Genomic DNA, 25623 nt, shown 5'->3' on the forward strand with positions numbered 1-25623 from the left:
CAAAGGCAGAAAAACGAGAAATAGAAGCACACTATTGTAAGGTTCTTATACTATATGTGAAACAGTATAATATCATTTGAAGGTAAGTTATAATTTTAAAATGTGAATTATAGATCCTAAAGCAACCAGTAAAATGGAACAAAAAACAGTTATAGTTCATAAGCCAATAAAGGAAATACAACAGAATAATAAAACAATTAAATCCCCAAAAGGAAGAAAAGGTAGACATTATTAAAAAGTAGAGAATGGGCCAGGCGAGGTGGCACATGCCTGCAATCCTAGCACTTTGGGAGGTCAAGGTGGGTGGATTGCTCCAGCCTAGAAATTCAGTCTGCGCAATATAGTGAGAGCTCATTTCTACAAAAAATTATCTGGGCATGGTGGCATACACCTGTAGTCCCAGCTACTCAGGAGGCTGACATGAGAGGATGGTTTGAGCCTGGGTGGTGAAGGTTGCAGGGAGCCAAGATCGTGCCACTGCGCTCCAGTTTGGGTGACAGAGTGAGACCCTATAAGCAAGCGAGAGAGAGAGAGAGAGAGAGAGAGAGGAAGAAGAAGAAGAAGAAGAAGTAGTAGTAGAGAGGGAAGGAGGGAGGAAGGAAGGGAGTAGAGAATGTTCACATTGAGTAAGAAGGCAACACCAAATTATAAGAAACCTAGTTTAAATATAAAGACACAAGTAGGTTAAAAGCAAAGGGATTTTTCAAATAGCATATAAATACTAATCAAAAGAAAACTAGAATACGGATTGGATTTCAGAACAAAGAATATTACTAGGGATAAAAAAGTTGTGTTAGATTAGATATGGTTCTCCAAAAAAACAGAACCAGAAAAATGTATGTATGTATGTATGTGTATATGTGTGTGTGTGTAGATATGTGTGTATGTACATGTGTGTGCATGTGTGTACATGTGTGTATGTGGAGAGAGATTTATTATAAGGAATTGGCTCATGTGAGTATGGAGGCTGACAAGCCCCAAGATCTGCAGTTGGCATGCTGAGGACCTAGGAGAGCTGATGGTGTAGTTCCAGTCCAAAGACCAGCAGGCTTGAGACCCAGGAAAAATCAGTATGTCAGACTGAGTCTGAAGGCAGAAAAAAACCTCACATCCCAGTTCAAAGGTAATTAGGCAGGAAGAATTACCTCATACACAAGAGTCGGTCTTGACTCTTGTCAGTTCTATCAGGCCTTCAGCTGATTGGATGTGGTCCGCCCACATTGGAGAAGGCCGTCTGCTTTACTCAGTCTACTGATTCAAATGCTAACCTCATCCAGACACCCACACAGATACACTCAGAATGTTGGACCAAGCATCTGGGAGCCTGTGGCCAGTGAAATTCAACGCATAAAATTAAGCATCACTGATATAGTTTGGCTTTGTGTCCCCACGCAAATCTCATCTTGTAGCTTCCATAATTCCCCCATGCTGTGGGCTGGACCAGTGGGAGATGACTGAATCATGGGGGCAGGTCTTTCCCGTGCTGTTCTCGTGATAGTGAATGGGTCTAACAAGATCTGATGGCTTTAAAAATGAGAGTTTCTCTGAACAAGCTCTTTTTGCCTGCTGCCATCCACATAAGATGTGACTTGCTCCTTTTTGCCTTCTACCATGATTGTGAGGTTTCCCCAGCCATGTGGAGCTGTAAGCCCGATAAACTTCTGTCTTTTGTAAATTGCCCAGTCTCAGGTATGTCTTTATCAGCAGCATTAAAACAGACTAATTATGAAATGAAAGAGTTACTTCATAATTACAGATGAGTCAATTTATCCAGAGGATATGACAATTCTAAATGTTTATCCATTTAACAAGAGAAGTTTAAAAAAAATCAAGCAAAATCTAATAGAACTAAAAGGGAAAATAGACAAATTCATAATTGTAGTTGGAGATTTCAATGCTCCTCTCTCAATTATCCAAAGAATAGGTAGACAAAAAAATCAACACTATGAAACAATTTTGCCTAACTGACATGTATGGATCACTCCACCCACAACAGCAGAATAGACATTCTTTTCAAGATGGACTATATTCTGGGCTATAAAACCAGTCTCAAAAAGTATAAAAGAATTCAGGTCATACCTGTTTGTTTTCTGACCACAATAAAATTAAGCTAGAAAACAAATAACAGAATCATACCTGGAAAAGATCCAAATATCCTAAATAGCACACTTCTAAATAACCTGAGTCAAAAAGAAAGAAATCAAAAAGGAAATTAGAAAGTCTTTTAAACAGATTGAAAATAAAAACATAACATATCAAAATTTGTGGGACGCAGCTGAAGCAGGAGTAGAGGGAAATTTATAGCATTAAGTGCTTGTAATAGAAAGAAAGTGTTTTCAACCGGTGACCTCAGCTTCCATATTAAGAAACTAGACAAATAAGAGCAAATGAAACCCAAAGCTAACAAAGGAAAGGAAATAAAGACAGATGGCACATCGTGAACAGTAGTGGAATCAAATAAAACAATAGCACAAAATGCCACTAAATGTAATGGAATCCTGGAGGACTGTCTTTTTACCCAATATGTTCTCCCTTCTTATCCACTGTGGCCCACTGCCTAAGGAAGGGCGTCAAATAATCAGGCTCACCTTCAACACTATACAACAGAAACCTTGCACTGTTTCAAGTAAGGGCAAGAATATAATTCACATATCCACTAGCTATCATTAGAACACCAGAAAACACAAAACACAGGTTTACCCAAAAGGTTATGCACACTAGGAAACCTAGATTGCTTACCAAAGGGAAGCACGAAGGCATTTAAAATAAAAATATGCAACTCCTTATGAATGAGAGTTCATAATGAAAGGATCCTTATTAAAGGATCCTCAAGTCTTTGCTGATACTATATCCAAATCATAATAAATTATATCCAAGCAGAGAAAAACATAGCTTGCCCTTCCAAGCTTTATGGAGGAAGCACTGGAAGTCTCAAGAGTTCAATTAGATACTTTTTTTTTTGAGACGGAGTCTCGCTCTGCCACCCAGGCTGGAGTGCAGTGGCACAATCTCGGCTTACTGCAACCTCTGCCTCCCAGGTTCAAGTGATTCTTCTGCTTCAGCCTCCTGAGTAGCTACCCGACTACAGGCATGTGCCACCATGCCTGGCTAATTTTTGTATTTTTAGTAGAGACAAAATTTCACCATATTGGCCAGGCTGGTCTTGAACTCCTGACCTTGTGATCTGTTCGCCTCAGCCTCCCAAAGTGCTGGGATTACAGGCATGAGCCACTGCACCTGGATCAACTGGATTTTTAAAACATTTTTTTTTAAGTGGATTTGTTTTGTTTCTGGCCTTCAGTGAGAATTTGAGTGGGTCCAGGTTTTATCTGAAGCAGTCTGCCCATCCTTTTCCCATGGTTCTGGAAGAAAGCAGACTGCTGATGATTCACAACTAAGCACACTTCTTAGTTCCTATGTACTGACACCAAATTGTGTTCCAAAAGAGAGGCCTTGACAAAGGATCAAAATGTGGCCCTAGGATGTGGTTCATGTTCTTTTTAAAATTATCATATTATATTTTTGGAGATGGAGTCTTGCTCTGTCACACAGGCTGGAGTGCAGTGGTGCAATCTCGGCTCACTGCAACCTCCTCCTCCCAGGTTCAAGCGATTCTCCTGCCTCAGACTCTCAAATAGCTGGGCGTGCACACCAGCACGCCCGGCTAATTTTTTGTATTTTGTGGTCAGACTTTCACCATGTGAAAGGCTGGTCTCAAACTCCTGAGCTCAGGCAATCCACCTGCCTCGGCCTCCCAAAGTGCTGGGATTGCCGGCATGAGCCACTGTGCCCAGGCCCAGATGTGGTTCATGTTCTAAGCTTTCCAACACGGTGCTAAATTAACTGCACTTCGTTCCACGTGGGTTAATGACTAATAGCTGCAGAGGTGCTTTCAGGCAGAAATTGTCTCAATTCTCACTTTCTGCCACTTCAGAAGTTTTCCCTGAGTTTGTTTCCAACCCCATCTTCGTCTTCTACCTCTTTCTCTGACCCCAGCTTTCAGGGTTGCAGCTCTTGGAAAAAGCACTTGCAGGATGACCCAGCTATGAAAGCTGGCCCTTTCTGGTTGCTTTTCCTGAACTGGGACTCAAGGACTTCTCCTCTATTTAAAATACCAGAGCAATGAACAGAAAGCTCAGAGGAAAGAAAGGTGGAAGGAGTCTGAATTAGTGGTGGTAACAAGAAATGAATCCGTGAGAAAGTCCTAATTCACAGTTGCTCTTCAGCTTCTCTTGATTTCCACAACCTAGTCTTGCTAAGTCAGTTCTTCCTCATCACTCGCCATACCTCACGCTCACAGTGACTGCTGACTTTCTCTATTCACCATGGAATGTGACCCTCCCCTGCCAAAGGTTTTCCAGGAGCTTCAGATTTAAACCAAGGTGATGCTGATCACAAACATTTGTAGGGCACATCTCAGTTTCTGGAGAGCTGAAACAAGACTTTAATCAATTCTCCCAATAATTCTGTGAGATATTGTTTCTGTTTTACCACCAATGAGACTGAGGCCCCATGAGATTAGGTGGTTAAACTGAGTTGCACCATTGCAAGTGTACCCTCTGACCCTGGCATTCTTTCTTCCTACCACGTGGCCTCAAAGCCTCTACAGAGTTGAGCCTTTTTTCTCCTAATGCCTGATACTTTCTATTTTTGTTTCTGAGACTTCTCTCCCTTGCTTATTCCACATCTCCAATCCTTAACCTCCCCCCTCCAACACACACGCTGTCACACACACACATCACAGTGCACTTGTCTAATACCTTTGTCATATAGTCATCTAACTTCCTTCTCAAAGCAGTTTTCCAGGTTACAGAATAGTACTCTAGTGCAGCCTCAGACTGCCCGTGGCACCTCTCATCCATTTTGCAAACACAAAATATGAAAATCATACTTCATTAGTTATTTTTAATTATGCTGCACCACATCCTCTGGAATCTGTCATCTGTCCCATCTGTCAAGAGATCCCATATGTCTAAATCATCCTACACAGTGCCTACCAAAGAAGCAAAGATAAGTGCAGGCTATCACCACACCTGTTCTCTGACCATAATGATGCTGACAGGAGTGTCCACGTGATGGCAGTGATCCCATCCACTTTAATCTGCATCTCCTCTTAAAAGCTAGAGTTACCAGTGGCTCAAATACTTCAAATCAGTGCATCTGAAAGTGCAAAGGAAAGTATAAAGGGCTGGCTCTATAAGGGCAAAGTGGTGGTGACAATAAAAGAAAAGAGAAAAAGAGCAAACACTCATAAAGGGAGTGAAAACTCAAGGAGTCAGGACTGTGTAGCTGAAATGTAGAAAGGGCATAGAACTTGGAGTCTCAGACAGGCCTGGGTTAGAATGCTTGTTTGGTCACATTCTAACTGTCTGATCCTGGGCAAGCTGCTTAACTTCTCTGAGCCTTCATTCCCTAAACTTAGAAAGATGTCAAAAAGTTTGTCTCAGAGGGCTCTCATGAACATGAACCTGTAAAGCATTTGGCCCATGGCAGGTGCCCTGTAAATGTCACTTCCCTTCTTTTCCCCCCTCTGAAAGAAGGATCCATAGTGATGAGAATTTTCAATAGCACCCAAAGGGTTGGTCTCATCTGTAATCAATGCATTTTAAGAGGCTCACCTGAAAGTTCTCACGTCTCACTTTTAGATGTTTTCTAATATCTTGGGAATTTCCACATTCCTTGCAGTCCCCAGCTTCAAAAGGAACGTATATGTTAGGGAATAACTGTGCCCAATCCCTTTCATCCATAAAAATATATACACTAACAAGATCTCACATCTTTAAAGGGTGAGGCTCAGAGTTGGACATCCCTTGTCTGTACTCCCAAAGCTGCACTGCTTCTGGAGCTTTAATCCACAGTATTGTATTATCTGTTTAAGCATCTGAGTCTCCTCTAGGCAGCTAGAGTCACGAAGCAAAGTCCAGATATTATTTCTCTTTGCATTGTTGCCTAGCATGAAGTATGCCATGAATGTCACGTTTATTAGAATGAACTGAACCATCTATCTTCCAGGTCTGCAATGCTTTAGCATATGGTCTACCCTTTCTAATTATCCCAAAGATATTTCCCAGAGCCTGGGAAATCTTAAGCATGGAATACATATTGTCTTTGTTCTTTTAGAATGAACTGCTTACAAGGCTTTTTTTTATTTTGAAAGCTAAAACCTAACTACAAAAGAAAGGGTAAATGATTTCAGAGAAGCACCTGGCACTATGCTTTTTCTTTATTGTCATAACCTTGGGCACCCCCCAACACACCCAACATTCAAGGCTCAGGGACACCTTGTGTAAGGCGCTCACAGGGTGTGCTTGGCGGGGGCCTGGAGGGCTCCGTGCTTAGTAACTCTGTTGTGAGGATAACCGCAGGCTGTGGGAGGTGGTTGCTCTGCCTGCCTCAGGTAACAAAATTGATGGCAATGACTAAGTTACAGTAGACTTATCTCTCAATCTCTGAGAAGTTCCACCTTTGTTCTGACACATACCTCTCTTTTTTCCTCCCAGAGGAAATAAAAACAAGCTCAGGTAAGGGCCCTAAGGAGGGAACCCTTTTTCATTGTTTAACTTGTTTATTACCAGATTCTCATTAAGAAACTGTGGGCCCCAGTTACTGAGAACACAAGCTAAAGACACATTTAGAACAGTATTTAAGTGACTGATTCACAGTCAGGTGTTAAGGGGAAGTCAAGAAGTTGCAGGCAAGTTCCTGAACTTTAAGGCAGATTTCATGAACAAATATCATGCTCTCACTGAAAGGAATGGTCTTTGCAACAGGTATTCTGCTCTACCTTAACAACCCTGCGCCCTTGTACTAATTTCTGACATCTAGCAAAGCTTCATTTTTCGAATCTTTTTAATGGAAATAAAATACTTACCCTACAGGGTTGTTTATGAAGATCAGATGAGATTGTGTATACTAACTACTTAGCCCATGGTAAGCAAAGCCCAGGCCCCACAGATGGTTCCAACTATCCTTGTGTCTCCCCAGTGCTAAGGCCAAGTGTCAGCCAGCACTAATGCTCAGGGATTTTTTTACCTCTCTGATTCCTGGGGCACTTGAGTGCACCACTCCTGAGCTGGTACGATCCTATCGCCTTATAAGTGAGGAAACCAAAGCAAAACCTCACAGGACTCACCACGGCCTGTAAGCAAAGTCCCAATGCCATGAGAGGTAAGGCCATTTGAGTGTTTTTTCAGACGGACACTGGTGTCTCAGTGCAGCCAGAATACCAGGCTGGATGGATTCTTTTAATCACACCATCTATATGCCATATATCACAGAATGTTATTGAGTTTATAACTAGAGTTCTTAAGAATAGAAAGTATTCTTTAGAGAATAAGACTAGCTCATTCTATGTTAATTGTAGTGAAAGTAAAGATAATGGTGGTGCTTGGCAGTAGAAATAATTGTAATTTATTAAGCACTTACTATGTGCCAGCATCATGCTGAGCAGTAAATATGTCTTATTTCGCATAATAAGTCCTACTGCTCTAATACTCCCTTAAGCTCAATCCCCAGGACTTGCAAAAATTTGGCACAAATAAATCACTTCAATCTCTCTGTAGAATCTGTGTGCTCATCTACTGTGCCCAGAGCAAATCCTTTCCAAATTCTAGATATGCTATGTGTGATGTTAAGTGGTCAGTTAAGAGACAGGTATCTCCAGAAATAAAACATGAAAGGCAGAGGTTAATTGCTGATTCTCTCAATCTGGAGCCAACCCATTTGATAATGACTTACAATTATTATATTTCATATTGCTCAATCATCTCTAGAAGAGGGATTGCAGGGTGTGGTGGGAGAGGTTCCTTCTAGTCCTTTCCAATAAAATGTTTCTGTGTTATCACAAAACAAGAAGTTCTGTAAGGTAAGGGAGTTAGGAATGCTGGCTTCCTGTGGATAGATGCCAGGTGGAGGAAATAAACAGATAGAGTTCCCATGGGATACGGATGCCCTAAAAAATGTTTCCTATCATAGTGCCAAGGCAATGCCAGCTGCTTACAACATCAATTCAGGGGGACAGGAAGGAGGGAGACAGAGTAGTGATTGGAGAGTGGATAAAGTAAAAAGCCACCAATTCCAATTTTGTTAATAGGATATAAATTCCTACAATGAAGAGTTAAGAAGCAGCCCTGATTCTTAAACAGATGAAAGTCTAGTTAACTTTACAATTAAATGGAGCCCAGAGTGCTGTTCCCTTCAATTTCACGGGTGGTTGGGAGTTACAGAATGCTGGAGCAGGACAGATTCTTAGAGATATTCAGTCTGAAGATCACAACTGGCACCCACAGTCATTGTCTTGTTAGGTTTTCCAAGGAGTAGCCTAGATGGCATTTTAATATTGTAATTAATTCCCAACATTTAAAAATTGTGAAGATGACTTCATAAAAAATCCAGATCTCTGGTATCTCTTTTTAAAATGAGAAAATAGGTAAATATTGAACCTACATTTTCACCTAGTAACCATTCAGCCCCTCAGAGTTGGTCCCAGTGTCTCCACAGTTCCCAAGGCTGAGGCCAAATACCAGCCAGCACTAATTCTGAGGCATGGTACCTGGCTGACTCCTGCAAGCACTTGAGTGGGTGTCCTCTTAGCTGGGAGAATCCTATTATCCTATAGACAAGGAAAGCTAGCCAAAAAGCACACATGGCTCACTCTGCAAAGTTACAATGTCATGACAGTAAGGCCATTTGCAGATGGTCCCAACTGACCTCTCTTGCCAGTTTACAAAAGGAATCCTATGGTTCAGTCATGTCAGACTGATCGTTATGCCTGGTCAAGGCCCTGTTCCCTTCCTCTCAAATGTCCTTCCCTGCTATCAAACTCCTGCTCATCCTTTCAGCCCCAGATTAGTTTTTTCCCCTAACTCTTCTCAGGCAGTGAAGTGTCCACACAGCATTTATGTACCCACTTCTGCAATACGCCTCAGAGTCTTCCAGGGGACTGTCAATATTAAAGTCCTCTTTAATGTCACCAGTACCTAGCACTATAAATCTGGGATTCAGAGAAGGGTAAACAAATTGTCCTCAAATATATGGGTAATTATGCTGGGTGTTGTGGGTCGTACCTATAATCCCAGCACTTTGGGAGGCCGAGGTGGACGGATCACTTGAGGCCAGAAATTTGAGACCAGTCTGGCCAACATGGTGAAACCCCATCTCTCTCTTCTCTCTCTTCTCTCTCTTCTCTCTCTTCTCTCTCTCTCTCTCTCTCTCTCTCTCTCTCTCTCTCCCTCCCTCCCTCTCTCTCTCTCTCTCTATATATATATATATATCACAGTTGGGGAGAAAACAGGTTAAAAACAGACTGGGAGCCTGGTGCAGTGGCTCGTGCAGTGGCTCACACCTGCAATCCCAGAACTTGGGGAGGCCAAGACAGGTGGATCACTTGAGACCAGGAGTTTAAAACCAGCCTGAGCAACATGGGGAGACCCCCATCTCTACAAAAATACAAAAATTAGCTGGGTGTGGTGTGTGCGCCTGTAGTCCCAGCTATGCAGGAGGCTGAGGGGGGTGGATGACTTGAGCCCAGGAGGTTGAGGCTATGGTGAGCCTAAACTGAGCCACTGCACTCTAGCCTGGGTGACAGAACTAGATCATGTTTCAAAAATAACCAACAACAAAACAGACTGGGTGCACAATAAACACCCAGACTGATGAACCACCAAGTAAGTGATGCTGAAACCTTTATCTCAGTGACAAATGCAATTCCTACCAGGCCAAAGCCTTACTCCAGAAGTAGGGACTGCCTGAACAATGTGGCTTATGAGGTATCAAAAGAACCCCAGAGGTCCTAAATATCTTCCCCACCAGCCCGCCTAGGTGCTTAAAGACCACTCTATAAATGTATCTGCATTAAGAACTTTTCTGTTAGACTATAACACCCCTTTACTCCCTCCTTTCTAAAAGTCAGTACATTAGGCAATTCTCAGGGGTTAGCACAGCTTCAGTTAATTCATCAACTACTTTTATATCTGATGCATTTCTCCTAGAGTATCTGGGTAAGCTGTGATAGACTTAAATAAAGGTGAATTTCCAGGAGAGGGGGATGGGCCTGAATGTCTGTGGTAAGAGATGGAGTGTAGACAGTATAGCACAGTGGTTAAGTGTGAGACCTTATGATCTGGGTCCAAATCCAGTTTCAGTGCCGACTAGGTAGTGACCTTTGGCTAGTCCTTCCCTCCATTTCTTCATTTAGACAGAAAATGGTGTTACCGAGAGGACCTGCTTCAATGGGGCATTTGAGAGTTAAATGAGTCAATATATAGGAGGCATTTAAAGAGGTGCCCAACCTGTGTGAACCCTATATAATGTGTTAATTTCTGTCATTATTAGAGGGGATGACATGAGATTTGGCTCTGAAAGGAGCTGCTCTGGCTTTACTACTTGCTGTCTCCTTTCCCAGTTTACTGAGAAACAGGCAAGGTCCTGAGAGGATAAGCAGTACCCCTAAGGCCACAGGCTACTGATGGCAGAGCCAGGGCTTCCTATCCGGGGATCCTCATACGCGGAACTTCTCGAGGAGGAAGAGGCGAAGAGGTCGTGGGAGGCCAGGAGAAACCCAGAGCCAGCTCTAGCATGTGTCCCTTCTGGGGATAATGGAATCCAGGCCCTTCGGGGCTTTTCCCCAGAGTCGGCTCCACCTCCCGCTCTCGGATGCGCTCGGTGGCCACGCAAACGCCATCCTCTGACCCCCACCCCCAACACACACACAGCCCCACACCCCCGCGCCGGGCACACCCTCTAAGTCTGGCACAGCGCGGCAACTCGCTGCCCCGCTGGGAGGACGAGTCAACAGGGGGGTGGACGGCAAAAGTGACACAATTGGGCCGGGGCGCCCTCCGCGCCAGCCTCCCACGCAGCGCAGGGCGGACTTCGGCCCTCAGAGGGGTGAGGACCGGGGGCCCAACCGCCCGGGTCTCCCCCGCCGCCAGCAAGTCTCGGGGTCCCGCGCGGCGGGAGACCTGGGCTCGGGCGGCCGCGGTGCAGTTTTCAGACCGCGGCCGCCGCAAGGCTGTCCGACCGGGTCGCAGGGCCGCCGCCGCCACCGTCCTCCAAAGCTAGATGACGGAGTCTTGAAAGACTTTCACCAAATATGGGCCGGGGCTGGAAACGTCCTGCGCCGCGCGCCGCCGGAAACCTCGAGTCCTGGCAACCGCGGTGACTGCGAGCGCGCGGGCGGGGTGGCCGGCAGGGGGCGGCGGCGGCAGCCAGGCAGGCGCGTCCGGATGCCTGGGGTCCCGCGCCCTCCCGCCGTGAGGACCCTGCCCGCTGCCGGCTTCGCAGGGGTGCCGGAGCCCGCCCTCTTCGCGCGTCGGCCACCCAGTTCTTGCTGCCGCCACCAGGATAGGATCCTGGCTTCCTCTGGGAATGGGGGCGGAGAAAAGGTGGAGGAGAGAAATGGGATGGTGCGGGGGGCGCCACCTTAAAGTTGGTCTTTTGCAGACACCGTAAGTTGTTCCGTTCGTTAAGGTGGCTATAAAGAGTGGAGTTGTGACATTGGGTGTGCGGGCGAGTATCTTTGAGACACACACACACCCCCCTACTACACCCACTACGGGCGTCCACGGCAGTGGTTCTCAGGGTGTGATCTCCGGACCAGCAGCATGACCACCACCTGGGGACTTGTTACAAAAGTAACTAATCAGAAACTCTGGGGCGGGACCCAGGAACCATTAACTAGCTCTCCAGGTGATTCTGATGCACGCTAGTCTGAGAGCCTTCCCAGGGCTAGGAAACAAGAGTCGCCAGATTTACCGTTATTATTCTCGGTTGCCGCCAGACAGTGAGCCCTTCATTAGGTAACCTAAAATTCCCTGGCAGCAGCGGGTGAGAGACGTCCCCATTGCTCAGCCCGAAGCCAGGAGCTGCAGAAGACAAGTAGCCCCTTCTCCGTGGATTGCAACCCAAGGCAGCCCAAGGAAACAAGGCAGCCCGTTATTTCCTGCCTGTGCACCCGTATGGGGAGGGTGAGGGAGAAACTAGCAAAAGAGCCATACAGAATTAGTACCCGAAGCAACACTTACCCATAAACATTTGCACATTTCGCCTCCTGTCCGTCAACTTGGACTGATCTGCAGCTCCCATCGGAGGCGGTGAGAAGACGACCGGAGGCTGGGGTTTCTGGACGGTCCTTGGGCAGGACTTGAGGAGCCGCTGTTTCTTTTGCCTAATGTCGTTGATTACTAGCAGGCGCACCAGCACATGGTATATGGAGAGGATATGCACATAGGTTACTCTAGTGTCTCCCGCTCCCACACCTCCTGGCCCTGTTGCTCCAGCTTCCCACCCCCCTCCCACAACACACCCCCTGCTTTAAATGGGCAGCTGACGGTAAGGTTCTCTAAATTTCTCCTCTGGGGGAAACTCATCCTCAAGATTCCCCAGTTGAAGTCCAGAAACAAACCCACACACCCTTGTTAGAAAACTTTAATGTGATTTTAAAGGAATCTCTGGAATGGCTGTGTTTGAACGCAGTGCAGCAGACTGGATCTCTGCCGTCCCCCATCCCCAACCTCCAATTAAGGTATATACGGTCAGTTGGATGATCCACTGTGCTTTTATTTTAAATAATGATAGATTGCATGAAAAACAAGGAATTCCAAAGAATTTCCTGCTCTGGGAAGGGAAGTTAAATCTATATTTAACAACATTTGAAGCTGTCAAGAATGCTTTGTGGTTGGATAACAGAGGCAGAAAAATGTTAAAAACGCAGGCTACTGCTATACCCAAATATGGAAATATTGTTACGTCTGGTGTCTGATTCACCATCTGGAAATACTTACAATCATGAAGTCAAATAGAAAAGACGCCACAACAGAAGCCAGGAACCCTCCTCTCCATTCTCTCTCTACCATCTCCCTCTGTTCACCCCTTACTGTGGCTACACCCCTCCTCCCCCGCCCCACCCCCAGACACTTCATTAAGAAGGAAACTAATGAAATGCTAAGGCAGGAAAAGCAATGTTTTGTAAATAATAATTGATGTATTAACCTGTGTTCGTGTTGGGCCCAGACTTTCCTCACTTGATTTGCATGACACCTGACAATCCATTGTCTTGAAAAGTCTCTCACCCCTAACCCTCCAATAGAGCTTCCCACTCCCTCTAGCAAATGCTGCTTTCAGGTATGAAAGGGCACTTTTGAATGAATAAAACTGAACTCTTTCCTGCAAGAGTTCCCTTCATTGGAGTGTGTTTTCATCATGATAGCTTCTCATTGTGCTTATCAGAAAAGTCAGCATTGGCACTAAGGGCCCTTTTAAGCAAGACTGCCAAATGAAGAAGTGTGAACAGCCCTAAACATTAAAAAGGATAAGTAGTTATCCTAGAGCATATGAGTCTCACGTGATAATTTTTATTAAAAGTACAATTTATTAAAATTAAAGATAGTTTTTGAAACTTGTAGGGAAAGTTGATCAATCACACTAATGGGATTGGTAATGTTCAAGTACATTGTCCTGTGGTGGGGGCCTCTCCTGAGTGTGTTGCAGGTAAAACAGGATCTATAATCTGCTGACATTTTTACTACAGAGTATTACATCCTACATCTCATTGCAATTCATTTAAAATGGGAGGCTTCCAGTGGTCCCTAGGAAAGGAGTTAAAAACCCCACAAAACTTCCAGCTTGAAGGCGTCTGCTTTTCCCAGAGATTCACAGGGCATAATGGTACTGGAATCTGGTTTGGCCTTGCGGTCTTTGCAGGTGATGATTTCAGGCCAAAGCACTCCACGGTGGTCCCCTGCACTTCTGGCTGGCTGCTTGGTTAGCACAGCCTCCGACCCGCGGAGGGAGGTTGGAAGGGCTTACCCTGTCTCCTGCATCCATAAGGAAGTATAAGTCAGCCTCCCGGAGAACTCCCCGAGTTCGTTTCCTCTCGGACTTCCAACCCAGGCTGTGGGCTGGAACTACAGTGGGAACCTCCAAAAACAAACAAGTACAACATACCCAAAAGAGGAGGGCTAGAGGAGTGGGGGAGACCTCTGCCTGGGAATTTGCCAGACGGTGGAGAAGTCCTCTGCTCCCCCCACTCCCCGCTTTTCATTCATAAATGCCACTGAGGGTATTAATTTGCAATTCACTGAACTTTGCTAATAAACATCATGCCAAAGCTTTGGGACCTGATCCGAAACCGCCTCTGTGAAGTCCACAAATATTCCTGGGTCGGAAACACACACTCCTCTTTCTCCTTTACTCTTTCAACAGATAACTTGTCTCTCACCTTCGCTGTAAACAAGCAAACAGCTCGCTGCCTTCCCGGGTGAGGGCTTCCGTGGCTGCCGGGTCAACTCGCATCACCAAACAAAACGACTTTTGTTCCTTCCTCTCAGGTCCTCCCACCCACTCAATCCAGGCAAAGTTCTGAACCGGGCCCTCTCGCCCCTCACGACCCTCCAACCACCATCACCACTATCACGCCCCAAAGAACCCTCCCCAATAGAAGTCGTAATTTAAGGTGGAAAAAACGAAGTGTTTTCTTGAAGGATCTGGGACGGACACACACACACACACACACACACACACACACACACACACACACACACACACAAAGGTGCAATGGAGCCAGGGGAGGCGCTTGGCAGCAGCCCGCGCCAACCAGCATTCCTGAGATGTTTGAGAATTCTGGAACGCGGAGACAGAGCCGACGTCACTGCAACACGCGGCGCCTCCACCGGCCGTATAAAAGGCGGGCTTCGGGGCGCCTGGGCAGACCGCGAGCGAGAGCGCCCCCGAGCAGCGCCCGCGCCCTCCGCGCCTTCTCCGCCCGGACCTCGATCGAAAGACTCCCGCCAGCCGCCTGGCCCTCGCCTCCCTGCCCACCGGGCCTACCGCGCCGCCACCCAGAGCCCATTACGCCCGGCCTGTCCGCTGCGCACCAGCTTGTTGGCGTCTTCGCCGCCGCGCTCGCCCCGGGCTACTCCTGTGCGCCACAATGAGCTCCCGCATCGCCAAGGCGCTCGCCGTCGCCGTCACCCTTCTTCACTTGACCAGGCTGGTGAGTTGGACTCTCCTTTTGCCACCGCTTCCCCGTCCACTCCCCAGTCCCTTCCCTTGGTCCCAGATTGCCCATGGCAGGGAAAGCTAAACTGAAAAGTTCGTGGCCGTTTGAGGGTAGCCGTTTCTTTAAGCACCCCCCCCTCCCCCGAAGACGGGTCGGGGACCTCTTGGTGGGCGCAGCCTCCCGGGGTGGCCGGGCTGGACGAGATCAGAGGCTCCCCGTCGACAAGGTCGTAGACCCCCGTCCCTTCTTGCGGCAGCCGCAGCGCCCCTCCTGCGCACCGCGCTGAGTCTCACGCGTTTCTTCTCCCCGTTCCAGGCGCTCTCCACCTGCCCCGCCGCCTGCCACTGCCCCCTGGAGGCGCCCAAGTGCGCGCCGGGAGTCGGGCTGGTCCGGGACGGCTGCGGCTGCTGTAAGGTCTGCGCCAAGCAGCTCAACGAGGACTGCAGCAAAACGCAGCCCTGCGACCACACCAAGGGGCTGGAATGCAACTTCGGCGCCAGCTCCACCGCTCTGAAGGGGATCTGCAGAGGTAAGATGCTTGTGGTTTGGTCCTTTTTAAAAAAAATACTAGTCCCCATAGTCCAGAAGTTTAGTAATTTTGAGACCATGTATGGTGATGCTTTGTTGTTGGTAGCTTGGCAGAAAGGCACATGATTTCAGCAGTCTGGAATGCAATTCAGTGTGTCTGGGCCCAACGAAAGCGCATACGGAAAAGTGATTCCTGACTAACTTATTGTTCTGGTCTGGAGTCTCTGGGGAATTGTAGGGAACTTTACCATAAATTGAATTTAACAGCAGAAAATATGTATGAGGTTCAGGCGGTGGTTTGGAATCTTAACTTTATCCCCTTCTACCTTTCTCTTTTGGTGATGTTTGCAGCTCAGTCAGAGGGCAGACCCTGTGAATATAACTCCAGAATCTACCAGAATGGGGAAAGTTTCCAGCCCAACTGTAAACATCAGTGCACATGTATTGATGGCGCCGTGGGCTGCATTCCTCTGTGTCCTCAAGAACTGTCTCTCCCCAACTTGGGCTGTCCCAACCCCCGGCTGGTCAAAGTTACCGGGCAGTGCTGCGAGGAGTGGGTCTGTGACGAGGATGGTGTCAAGGACCCCATGGACGACCAGGACGGCCTCATTGGCAAGGAGCTGGGATTCGATGCTTCCGAGGTGGAGTTGACGAGAAACAATGAATTGATTGCAGTTGGAAAAGGCAGCTCACTGAAGCGGCTCCCTGGTAAGTGGAGACTGAGCCCTGAGATACTATATTGAGATGCATTTCTGGTCTGAAGTTTTACAGAAATGAGTACTTGAACCTGTTTGTGTCAGTATGCCTCTGAGAAGTCTTCCCTCTTGTTTGTTTCTCTAGTTTTTGGAATGGAGCCTCGCATCCTATACAACCCTTTACATGGCCAGAAATGTATCGTTCAAACAACTTCATGGTCCCAGTGCTCAAAGACCTGTGGAACTGGTATCTCCACACGAGTTACCAATGACAACCCGGAATGCCGCCTGGTGAAAGAAACCCGGATTTGCGAGGTGCGGCCTTGTGGACAGCCAGTGTACAGCAACCTGAAAGTAAGTTCCTTCAGGGACAAGTAGTCTGTTCCCTGGCAGGTGGGTGGGATGTGAATCTGTTTTTGAGGAAAGAGAAATATCACCCCTAACTTTCCTTCTCTCCTCTCTCTTACAGAAGGGCAAGAAATGTAGCAAGACCAAGAAATCCCCCGAACCAGTCAGGTTTACTTACGCTGGATGTTCCAGTGTGAAGAAATACCGGCCCAAGTACTGCGGTTCCTGCGTGGATGGCCGATGCTGCACGCCCCAGATGACCAGGACTGTGAAGATGCGGTTCCGCTGTGAAGATGGGGAGACATTTTCCAAGAACGTCATGATGATCCAGTCCTGCAAATGCAACTACAACTGCCCGCATGCCAATGAAGCAGCGTTTCCCTTCTACAGGCTGTTCAATGACATTCACAAATTTAGGGACTAAATGCTATTTGGGTTTCCAGTGTGCACCTAGACAAACAAGGGAGAAGAGTGTCAGAATCAGAATCATGGAGATAGTGGGTGGGGGCGGTGTGGGTGATGGGACTCATTGTAGAAGGGATGCCTTGCTTATTCTTGAGGAGCATTAAGGTATTTCAAAACTGCCAAGTGTGCTGGTGCAGATGGACACTAATGCAGCCACGATTGGAGAATACTTTGCTTCATAGTATTGGAGCACATGTTACTGCTTCATTTTGGAGCTTCTGGTGTTGATGACTTTCTGTTTTCTGTTTGTAAATTATTTGCTAAGCATATTTTCTCTAGGCTTTTTTCCTTTTGGGGTTCTACAGTCGTAAAAGAGATAAGATTAGTTGGACAGTTTAAAGCTTTTATTCGTTCTTTGACAAAAGTAAATGGAAGGGCATTCCATCCCTTCCTGAAGGGGACACTCCATGAGTGTCTGTGAGAGGCAGCTAACTGCACTCTAAACTGCAAACAGAAATCAGGTGTTTTAAGACTGAATGTTTTTATTTATCAAAATGTAGCTTTTGGGGAGGGAGGGGAAATGTAATACTGGAATAATTTGTAAATAACTTTAATTTTATATTCAGTGAAAAGATTTTATTTATGGAATTAACCATTTAATAAAGAAATATTTACCTAACATCTGAGTGTATGCCTTTCAGTATTTTTAGAGATGTTAAAATGTACTCAAACAGGACATATTGGGATATAGCAGTGAATTAAGCTATTAAAATAAGACAATGATTGCTTTTATATCTTCAGTAGAGAAAAGTCTTTGCATATAATGTTTAAAAAACATGTATTGAACACAAGATATTGTATGAAGCATGAGGATTCTGAAGCTAAATTTGTGATTTAAGAAAACAGCGCTTTATTTTCATCAGAATTTGAAGTCTAAGGGTCTCCATCACTCTGTGAGATGGCTATAGTAATTTAATATTTTAATCACCAGGTTAGTGGGCATGTCACTTTAGTAGAGAAACCCTTTAATAAGAGGGGTAGTCCGTAACTCAGGCTGCCCACATCCAGATCCATGGGCAAGATTGAATATGGCTAATGTATTCTAAAGGCTTGCTTGTTTATAACTTTATATTTTCCCAATGTTTTCCTAAAATTAAGAGAACTACTTATAAATTTACCCTTGGCTGTTATCAGGAAAAATCTGAGTCTATAGGAGTCAGTTTATTTTCACTAAATGAGCTTGAAGCATGACTTGTGTTAATCCTAATAAGCCGATGATTAGGTAAACATGCTGTTAAATGCAAAGGAATGCAAGGAATTTCAAGTACTTTTCCAATAGCGTGAGGACCAAGCTACCCCATCCCCCTTTCCTTTTTATAATATACATTATATTGATGGGGAAGGGAGCAGTTAGATAGAGTTGGCTATTCAGAAGGTCAAAGGTCCAGAGCATTCCTAAAAGAAAGGGACCCAAATCATAGGTCTAGGAGAGGTTAAGAAAGCTGTGTCAACGTTTGTGAAAATGTTGGTAGCCTGTTTCAGAGGCATCTCCATCTTTAGAAAGTGCTGACAATAAACCTTTTATAGGGAGAAGTTTTCCTTTTATCATCAATGTTGGCGCCTATTCAAATCCATAGTGAAATATTTCAGTCCGCACTTAGTTATGAGAGTACTTGAATTTTTAGGCAGAAGAGAAAGTGCTTTTAAAAGGAATTGAGGAGGACAGCTCCTGGGATCCTGAAGGGATTTTTCCAAATAGATTAAATAATATCTATACTTTAATGAAGACCCACAGAAAAATACTGCCTAAGCAATGGTTTTAAAGCCTTATGGAACTGCATAAGTAAAATGCAATTTTACTAGGAAATGCACTAGTAAAATCTATAGCCAAAAGCCTTCACTCTTCTGATTTTGACTTGCCTGAAATATTACAGCTTGTTCCTTCTGAATAGTCAGTTTTTCTTGCCTGAAGCATTCAAATGTTAAGGTATTTGAGAATTTAAACACCACCTGGTCCAGTCATAGATGCATTTAAACTTGTCAGTGCAATGTAACATGTGAAACATAATAAAGGTGTGAGGTTTTTGTGGTGCAATCTTGTTGAATAGACATCTAAATCCATAGGCAAGATTTACACATTCCCAAGCATCAACCCTGAAGTGTTGCCCTCCAACACTGGAGCTCAACAAATTGCTTTTAATGCAGAGATCAAGAGCAATATTTTATAGATCCTTTCAGTGTGCAGGGAGGTAGTATTTGTCCAAATAAGCTCAAAGGTGAAACAGAACCTAGTATGGGAAAACACTGAATCTTTGGGTTATGAATTTCATCCTAGTAAATATAATGAGGGTGATTGAAAGTGTCAATTCCATTGACAATAAGTGTGTTCAATTAATGAAGAAGACGAATAGAAGCAAATTATGTCTATTTAGCTATAGACAACACTGAAGAAATTAAAAGTAGTAGAGAATAAAATTATGATATTTAGAACATATAAGTTTTACTTATATCCAGAGTGGAGTTCTGCCCACTTTAAATACTGAGAAACCAAAACGAAAAACTATGCATCTGCATATATGAAATAGAAGTTACATATAGAAATATTCATTATAATATATATGTACCTTCCCATGCACAGTAAAGACCCTGGGTTGTTCTTGCTTTTCAATCCAAAAGATCCTGGTGGTTTGAGCTGTGTTTTGGTACAGATTTTAGAACTGAGAGCTAGAGTGATCTCAGAATCTTAGGCATTCCATGAATTTTAAGAAATATTCTATGAGACATTTAGCAGCACAGTAAGTAGTCTCACCAAGACAATTTTTTCATATGAACGCATGTGTTGTCTGCTCCACAAAGAAATGCAACTGTGTCAAAATTAGCAAAGCATATTTTAGAGTTATGTTTTCCAACAGAGGGTACAGACTTGGTTTATTCACAACCTCTTCTTGCAGCCTTCTGGCACTATTTGAAAGTCAGTTGAGCAACAGCAATAGTTCGATATGACCACAGTACAGAGCAAAGCTGTGCTCTGGGCAGAATGGCAGGTGATACAGTGGAAAGAATCCCAGGGAATCAGGAGACATGTCTTTTGGCACCAGCTCTGCCAGGAATTCACTAGGTGACTCTAGGCAGGTTTCTGTTTCACTCCCTCATGTTAAAGTAGGAAAATAGCTTTCAGCATTTTTGACACCCCAAAAACCCTTTCTCATATATCCTCTTTGGTACATTGGCTCTCATACCTTAAAACCTTTGTCTCCTCAAGTAACCAAATGTGTGAACTGAAAACTGCTCAAGCCTTTCTATCATCAAATCCACTTGTTTCCACGAAGGCTTTGAAAATGTTTTGCTGCTAGACCACCTTTACCTTCTAAAGCTCCCTTGGTTACAGGACGCAGCAATCCCTGGATCTCACAGTCTACAGGTCCATACTTTAACCTCACTGTGTAGCCCTATCAAGGCCTCATTAACTCCCTGCCCTAAACAACTGGTGCTTTAAAACCAACCATATTCCGAAACATGACAATGATGCATTTGACCTACGAATAGATTAGATATGTTTGTGACTTACTTCATTGGTGGTGGGTAATATTCTTCCATGTAATCTTATAAACTGCAATTCAATTAACAAATACTCAGATGCATTTGTTACTGCTTTGCTGTTTCCATATATTCTGCTCATATATTCTGAATGTACTCCTTTCTCATCTCCAGAGCAAACCTCTAGATGAGGCCACCATCATCTCTTGTCTGAATTACCAGAATGACCTCCTCATTTATAGCATATTACATTTTCCAAAGGTGGCTGCAACAGTATCTCCCACCCCATGTGCCCTTCTGCAATGTGACCCTGTTGCTCCCCCATTAATAGGTGGGGTCTATTTCTCCACCCTCTTGGATCTGGGTGAGCTCTTTGACTAGTTTGACCTGTGAATGTGCAGGAAGCAATGCAATGTGGCGCCAGTTCCAAGTGCAGCACTGGCCAGGAGTTCCTGCCTCCTTTCCCTTTGAGATGAGCTTCCATTTAAGAAGTACAACTACTCTGAGATCAGCAGACTGTGAGAAGCTGAAGCCACATGAATAGGCATTACAGAATGAGTTGCCATGTGGAGAAAGAGAAAGTTCCAGAAGCACTTGGGCATTACACCTGCGCATGAAGAAACCATCTTGGAAGTGAATCCTCCAGGCTCAGCCACCCCAGCTGATGTCTTGTAAACCAGAGATGAGCTGCCAGTTGAGTCCTTTTCATAGTTTCTGACCCACAAAATAGTGAGCAAACCAATATGATAATTTTAAAGAACTAAGTTTTGGTTTTGTTTGGTACATCATAATAGATAACCAAAGTATCACTGATTTCAGCTTAAAGGCTCCAGTGGTGTCCCACTGCTGTCAAAGTAGAGATTCAGCTGCTTACTTGGCACCCAGCTCCTGGACCTTGCCTACTTCTTACCATTCACCCACATTCACTGTACTTCCACTTGACTTTTCTTCTTTAAAAAAGCCAAGCAAGTTTTCCTGCAGGGCCTTTGCACTAGCTGTTGCTCTGCCTCAAATGCTCCTTCCCCTGACCTAGGCTTCTTCTTGGCATGTACGTCTCAGCATAAATGCTACCTTCTTAGTGACCTTTCCTCACCACTCAGTCTAAATTATTAATAGTTCCTTACATTGCGAAGTATTTTAGGGGGCAGAGCAAGATGGTGGAATAAAAATCCCCAACAATCATCCCCCATGCAGGAACACTGAATTTAACAATTATCTACCCAAAAATGAACCTTTACAAGAACCAGAATTCAGGTGAGCACTCATGGTATCAGTTTCTAACTTCATATCTTTGAAAGAGGCACTGAAGAAGGTAGGAAAGACAGTCTTGAATCACTGCCACCACCTCTCCCCATTCCCTGGCAGCAGCCACATGGTGCAGAGAATCTGTGCTTTGGGAGAGGGAGAGTGCAGCAACTAGGAGACTGCCTGGAACGCAGTGCTGCCCTGTCACAGCAGAGATGCCCACCCATGGAGGAAGCATTCAGACCAGTCCTAGCCAGAGGAGAACCACCCATCCCAACTGTCAGAGCTTGAGTTCCGGCAAGACTTACCACCATGGGCTGAAGTGTTTTGGGCTGTAAATAAACTTAAAAGGCCATCTCAGCAGCAAGGACTGCAAGTCCTAGTACTGAGCTGGGCTCAGAGCTGGTGGATTTTGAGGGCATGTGACTTACTGAGATACCAGCTAGGGCAGCTAAGGGAGAGCTTGCATCACCCTTCCCCCAAACCCAGGCAGTATAGAGTATGGCTCCAAAAGAGCCACTTGAGGAAAAGAGAGGGAAAAATAAGGAGGGCTTTGTCTTGCTTCTTGGATACTAGCTCAGCCACAGTGGGATAGGGCACACGTCAGAGTTGTGAGGCCTCTATTCCATGTCCTAGCTCATCAACCACATTTCTAGACATACCTTGAGGCAGAAGGGAACCTGCTACATTCAAGGACCCAGTCTTCGCAGGACCTGTCACCTGCTGACTAAAGAGCCCTTGGGACCTGAATAACCAGCAGCGATACCCAGATAGTATGCTGAGGGCCTTGGGTGAGACTTTGTGATGTGATGCCTTCAGGTGAGACTCAGCACATTTCCAGCTATTGCAGCTATGATGAGAGACTCCTTCTGCTTGACAAAAGCAGATGGAAAAGCAAAGGAGACTTTGTCTTGCATCATAGGTACCAGCTCAGCCACAGTGGAGTATAGAACCAAGAGGGCTCTTAGGGCCCCAATTCCAGGCCTTGGCTCTTGAATGGCATTTCTGGACCTGCCCTAGGCCAGAGGAGAGCGCACTGCCCTGAAGAGTGAATCCCAGGCCTGGCAGCATTCACCACGAGCTGACTAAAGAGCTCTTGGGCCTGAGAAGAATAGTAGTGGTAGCCTGGCAGTACTCCTCGTGGGTCTGTGGTGGTGGTGGTGGCTACAGGGTGAGACTCCTCTTCCTCTGGAAAGGGGATGAAAGAGTGGGAAGGTCTGTGTCTCATGGTTTGAGTGCTAACCTAGCCACAGTAGTATAGAGCACCAGATAAACTTCTAAAGTTGTTGACTCTAGTCCCTAGATCCTGGATGACATCTCTGGACCTTCCCAGGGCCTGAGGTAACTTGCTGCCCTGAAGAGAAGGACACAACCTGGCTACTTCACCACCTGCTGATTGTAGAGCACGAGGGCTTTGAGTCAACACAGGTGGTAGATAAGTAGTGGTTACAGGGTACCTTGGGTGAGACCCAGTGCTATGCTGTCTTCAAGTCTGACCTGGCACAGCTCCAGAGGTGGTGGCTGCAGTGGTGTTTGTGTCACCCTGCCCCCCAGCCCCAGGTGGCTCAGCACAGAGAGAGAGAGACTCCATTTGTTTAGGAGAACGTAAGGGAAGAGAACAAAAGTCTCTGCCTAGTAACCCAGAGAATTCCTTGGATCTTATCCAAGACCAACAAGGTAGTACCTCTATAAGTCTGCAAGAAGCACAGCATTCCTGGGTTTGGGGTGGCCTCTAATAAAGATATGACCCCAAGTCCTTCTGAATACCTGAAAAGCCTTCCCAAGAAGGATAGGTGCAAACAATGATAGATTGTGAAGAGAACAACAAATACCTAACTCTTCAATGCTCAGACACAGCTGAATGTACACAAGCATCAAGACCATCCAGGAAAATATGACCTCACCAAACAAACTAAATAAGTCACCAGGGACCAATGCTGGAGAAACAGAGATGTGTGGTCTTTCAGACAGAAAATTCAAAAAGGTTGTTTTGAGGAAATTGAAGACAACACAAAGAAGAAATTCAGAATTCTATTAGATAAATTTAGCAAGAGATTGAAATAATTAAATCAAGAAGAAATTCTGGAGTTGAAAAATGCAATTGGTATACTAAAGAATGTGTCAGAGTGTCTTAAAAGCAGAATTCATCAAGCAGAAGAAAGAATTAGTTAGTTTGAAGATATGTGAGATGGTTTGGCTCTGTGCCCCCATCCAAATCTCATCTTGTAGCTCCCATAATTCCCACATGTTGTGGGAGGGAGCTGGTGGGCAATAACGGAATTATGGGGGTGGGTGTTTCCCATGCTGTGCTTATGATAGTGAATAAATCTCATGAGATCTGAGATCTGATGGTTTTAAAGATGAGAGTTTACCAGCACGAACTCTCTTCTCTTGTCTGCCACCATGTGAGACATGACTTTCACCTTCCACCATGATTGAGGCCTCCCCAGCCACGTGGAACTATAAGTCCATTGAACCTCTTTCTTTTGTAAATTACTCAGTCTTGGGTATGTCTTTATCAGCAGTGTGAAAATGGACTAATACAATATGCTATTTGAAACTACACAATCAGAGAAGACAAAGAAAAAAGAATAAAAAAGAACAAAGCATGCCTACAAGATCTAGAAAATAGCATTGAAAGGGAAAACCTGAGTTATCAGCCTTAAAGAGGAAGTAAAGAAAGAGATGGGGTAGAAAGTTTATTCAAAGGGATAATAACAGAGAACTTCCTAATCCTAGAGAAAGATATCAAGGTCCAAGTACAAGAAGGTTGTAGAACAACAAGCAGATTTAACCCAAAGATTACCTAAAGGCATTTAAGAATCAAATTCTCAAAAGCCAAGGATAAAGAAAGGATCCTAAAGGCAGCAAGAGAAAAGAAATCAATAACATAAAATGGAGCTCCAATATGCCTGGCAACAGACTTTTCAGTGGAAATCTTACAGGTCAGGAGAGAGGGGCATGAAATATTTGAAGTGCTAAAGGGAAAATACTTTTAACGTAGAATAGTACATCTGGTGAAAATATTCTTCAAACATGAAGGAACAATAAAGACTTTCCCAGACAAACAAAAGCTGAGGGATTTCATCAACACCAGACCTGTCCTACAAGAAATGTTAAAGGGAGTACTTCAATCAGAAAGAAAAGAATGTTAATAAGTAATAAGACAACATCTGAAGGTAGAAAACTCACTGGGAATAGTAAGTACACAGAAAAACACAGACTAATATAACAGTTTAACTGTGGTGTGTAAACTACTCTTATGTTAAGTGGAAAGACTAAAAGATGAACCAATCAAATATAATAACTACTCCGGGTGCATTGGCTCACACCTGTAATCCCAGCATTTTGGGAGGCTGAGGCAGGTGGATCACCTGAGGTCAGTAGTTCAAGACCAGCCTGGTCAACATGGTGAAATCCCATCTCTACTAAAATATGCAAAAATTAGCTGGGTGGGGTGATGCATGCCTGTAGTCCCAGCTACTGAGGGAAATTGAGGCAGGAGAATTGCTTAAACTTGGGAGGTGGAGGTTGCAGTGAGCTGAGATCATACCACTACACTCCAGCCTGGGTGACAGAGTGAGACTCCATCTCAAAATAAATAAATAAAATAACTACAATAATTTTCAAGACACAGTACAATAAAATATAAATGGAAACACAAAAAGTCTTGAAGTTAAAGTATAGAATTTTTATTAGTTTTCTTTTTGCTTGTTTGTTTATGTAAGCAGTGTTAGGTTGTTATCAGCTTAAAATAATGAGTTATATGATAGTATTTGCAGATCTCATGGTAATCACAGGTCAAAAATCATACAATGGATACACATAAAATAAGAAGAAATGAAATCATAACACCAGAGAAAATTA

At 44.8% G+C, this 25623-nt stretch overlaps 1 protein-coding gene and 1 long non-coding RNA gene across 2 annotated transcripts in view; one reads left to right on the forward strand and one right to left on the reverse strand.

Annotated features, from left to right (window-relative positions):
• Positions 1 to 14539, reverse strand: part of LOC105710318 (uncharacterized) — a 109380-nt gene extending 94841 nt beyond the window's left edge. Inside the window, exons 1-2 of the long non-coding RNA XR_010341221.1 lie at positions 14219 to 14539; positions 12024 to 12182 (exon numbers count right to left, since the gene is read on the reverse strand). This is a non-coding gene — a long non-coding RNA (uncharacterized LOC105710318). The remainder of the gene's footprint in view (positions 1 to 12023; positions 12183 to 14218) is intronic.
• Positions 14540 to 14906: 367 nt separating this feature from the next.
• Positions 14907 to 17653, forward strand: CCN1 (cellular communication network factor 1). The gene is made up of 5 exons (XM_012442761.2): positions 14907 to 14992; positions 15314 to 15527; positions 15878 to 16234; positions 16367 to 16575; positions 16691 to 17653. Exons 1-5 carry the CDS (start codon positions 14930 to 14932, stop codon positions 16991 to 16993), a joined length of 1146 nt encoding a protein of 381 aa, XP_012298184.1. The 5' UTR covers positions 14907 to 14929; the 3' UTR covers positions 16994 to 17653.
• Positions 17654 to 25623: the final 7970 nt, after the last annotated feature.

This window comes from Aotus nancymaae, unplaced genomic scaffold (genome assembly GCF_030222135.1).
Source record: "Aotus nancymaae isolate 86718 unplaced genomic scaffold, 86718_ANA_hifiasm-v0.15.2.pri h1tg000007l, whole genome shotgun sequence".
NCBI classification, from domain to species: Eukaryota; Metazoa; Chordata; class Mammalia; order Primates; family Aotidae; genus Aotus; species Aotus nancymaae.

Bases quoted from the DNA above. Each gene is read 5' to 3' on its own strand.
- CCN1 (XM_012442761.2), top strand. From the start codon at position 14,930: ATGAGCTCCCGCATCGCCAAGGCGCTCGCCGTCGCCGTCACCCTTCTT. The intron at 14,993-15,313 runs GTGAGTTGGACT...TCCCCGTTCCAG, and splicing joins TTCTTCACTTGACCAGGCTG to GCGCTCTCCACCTGCCCCGC. The intron at 15,528-15,877 runs GTAAGATGCTTG...TGATGTTTGCAG, and splicing joins TCTGAAGGGGATCTGCAGAG to CTCAGTCAGAGGGCAGACCC.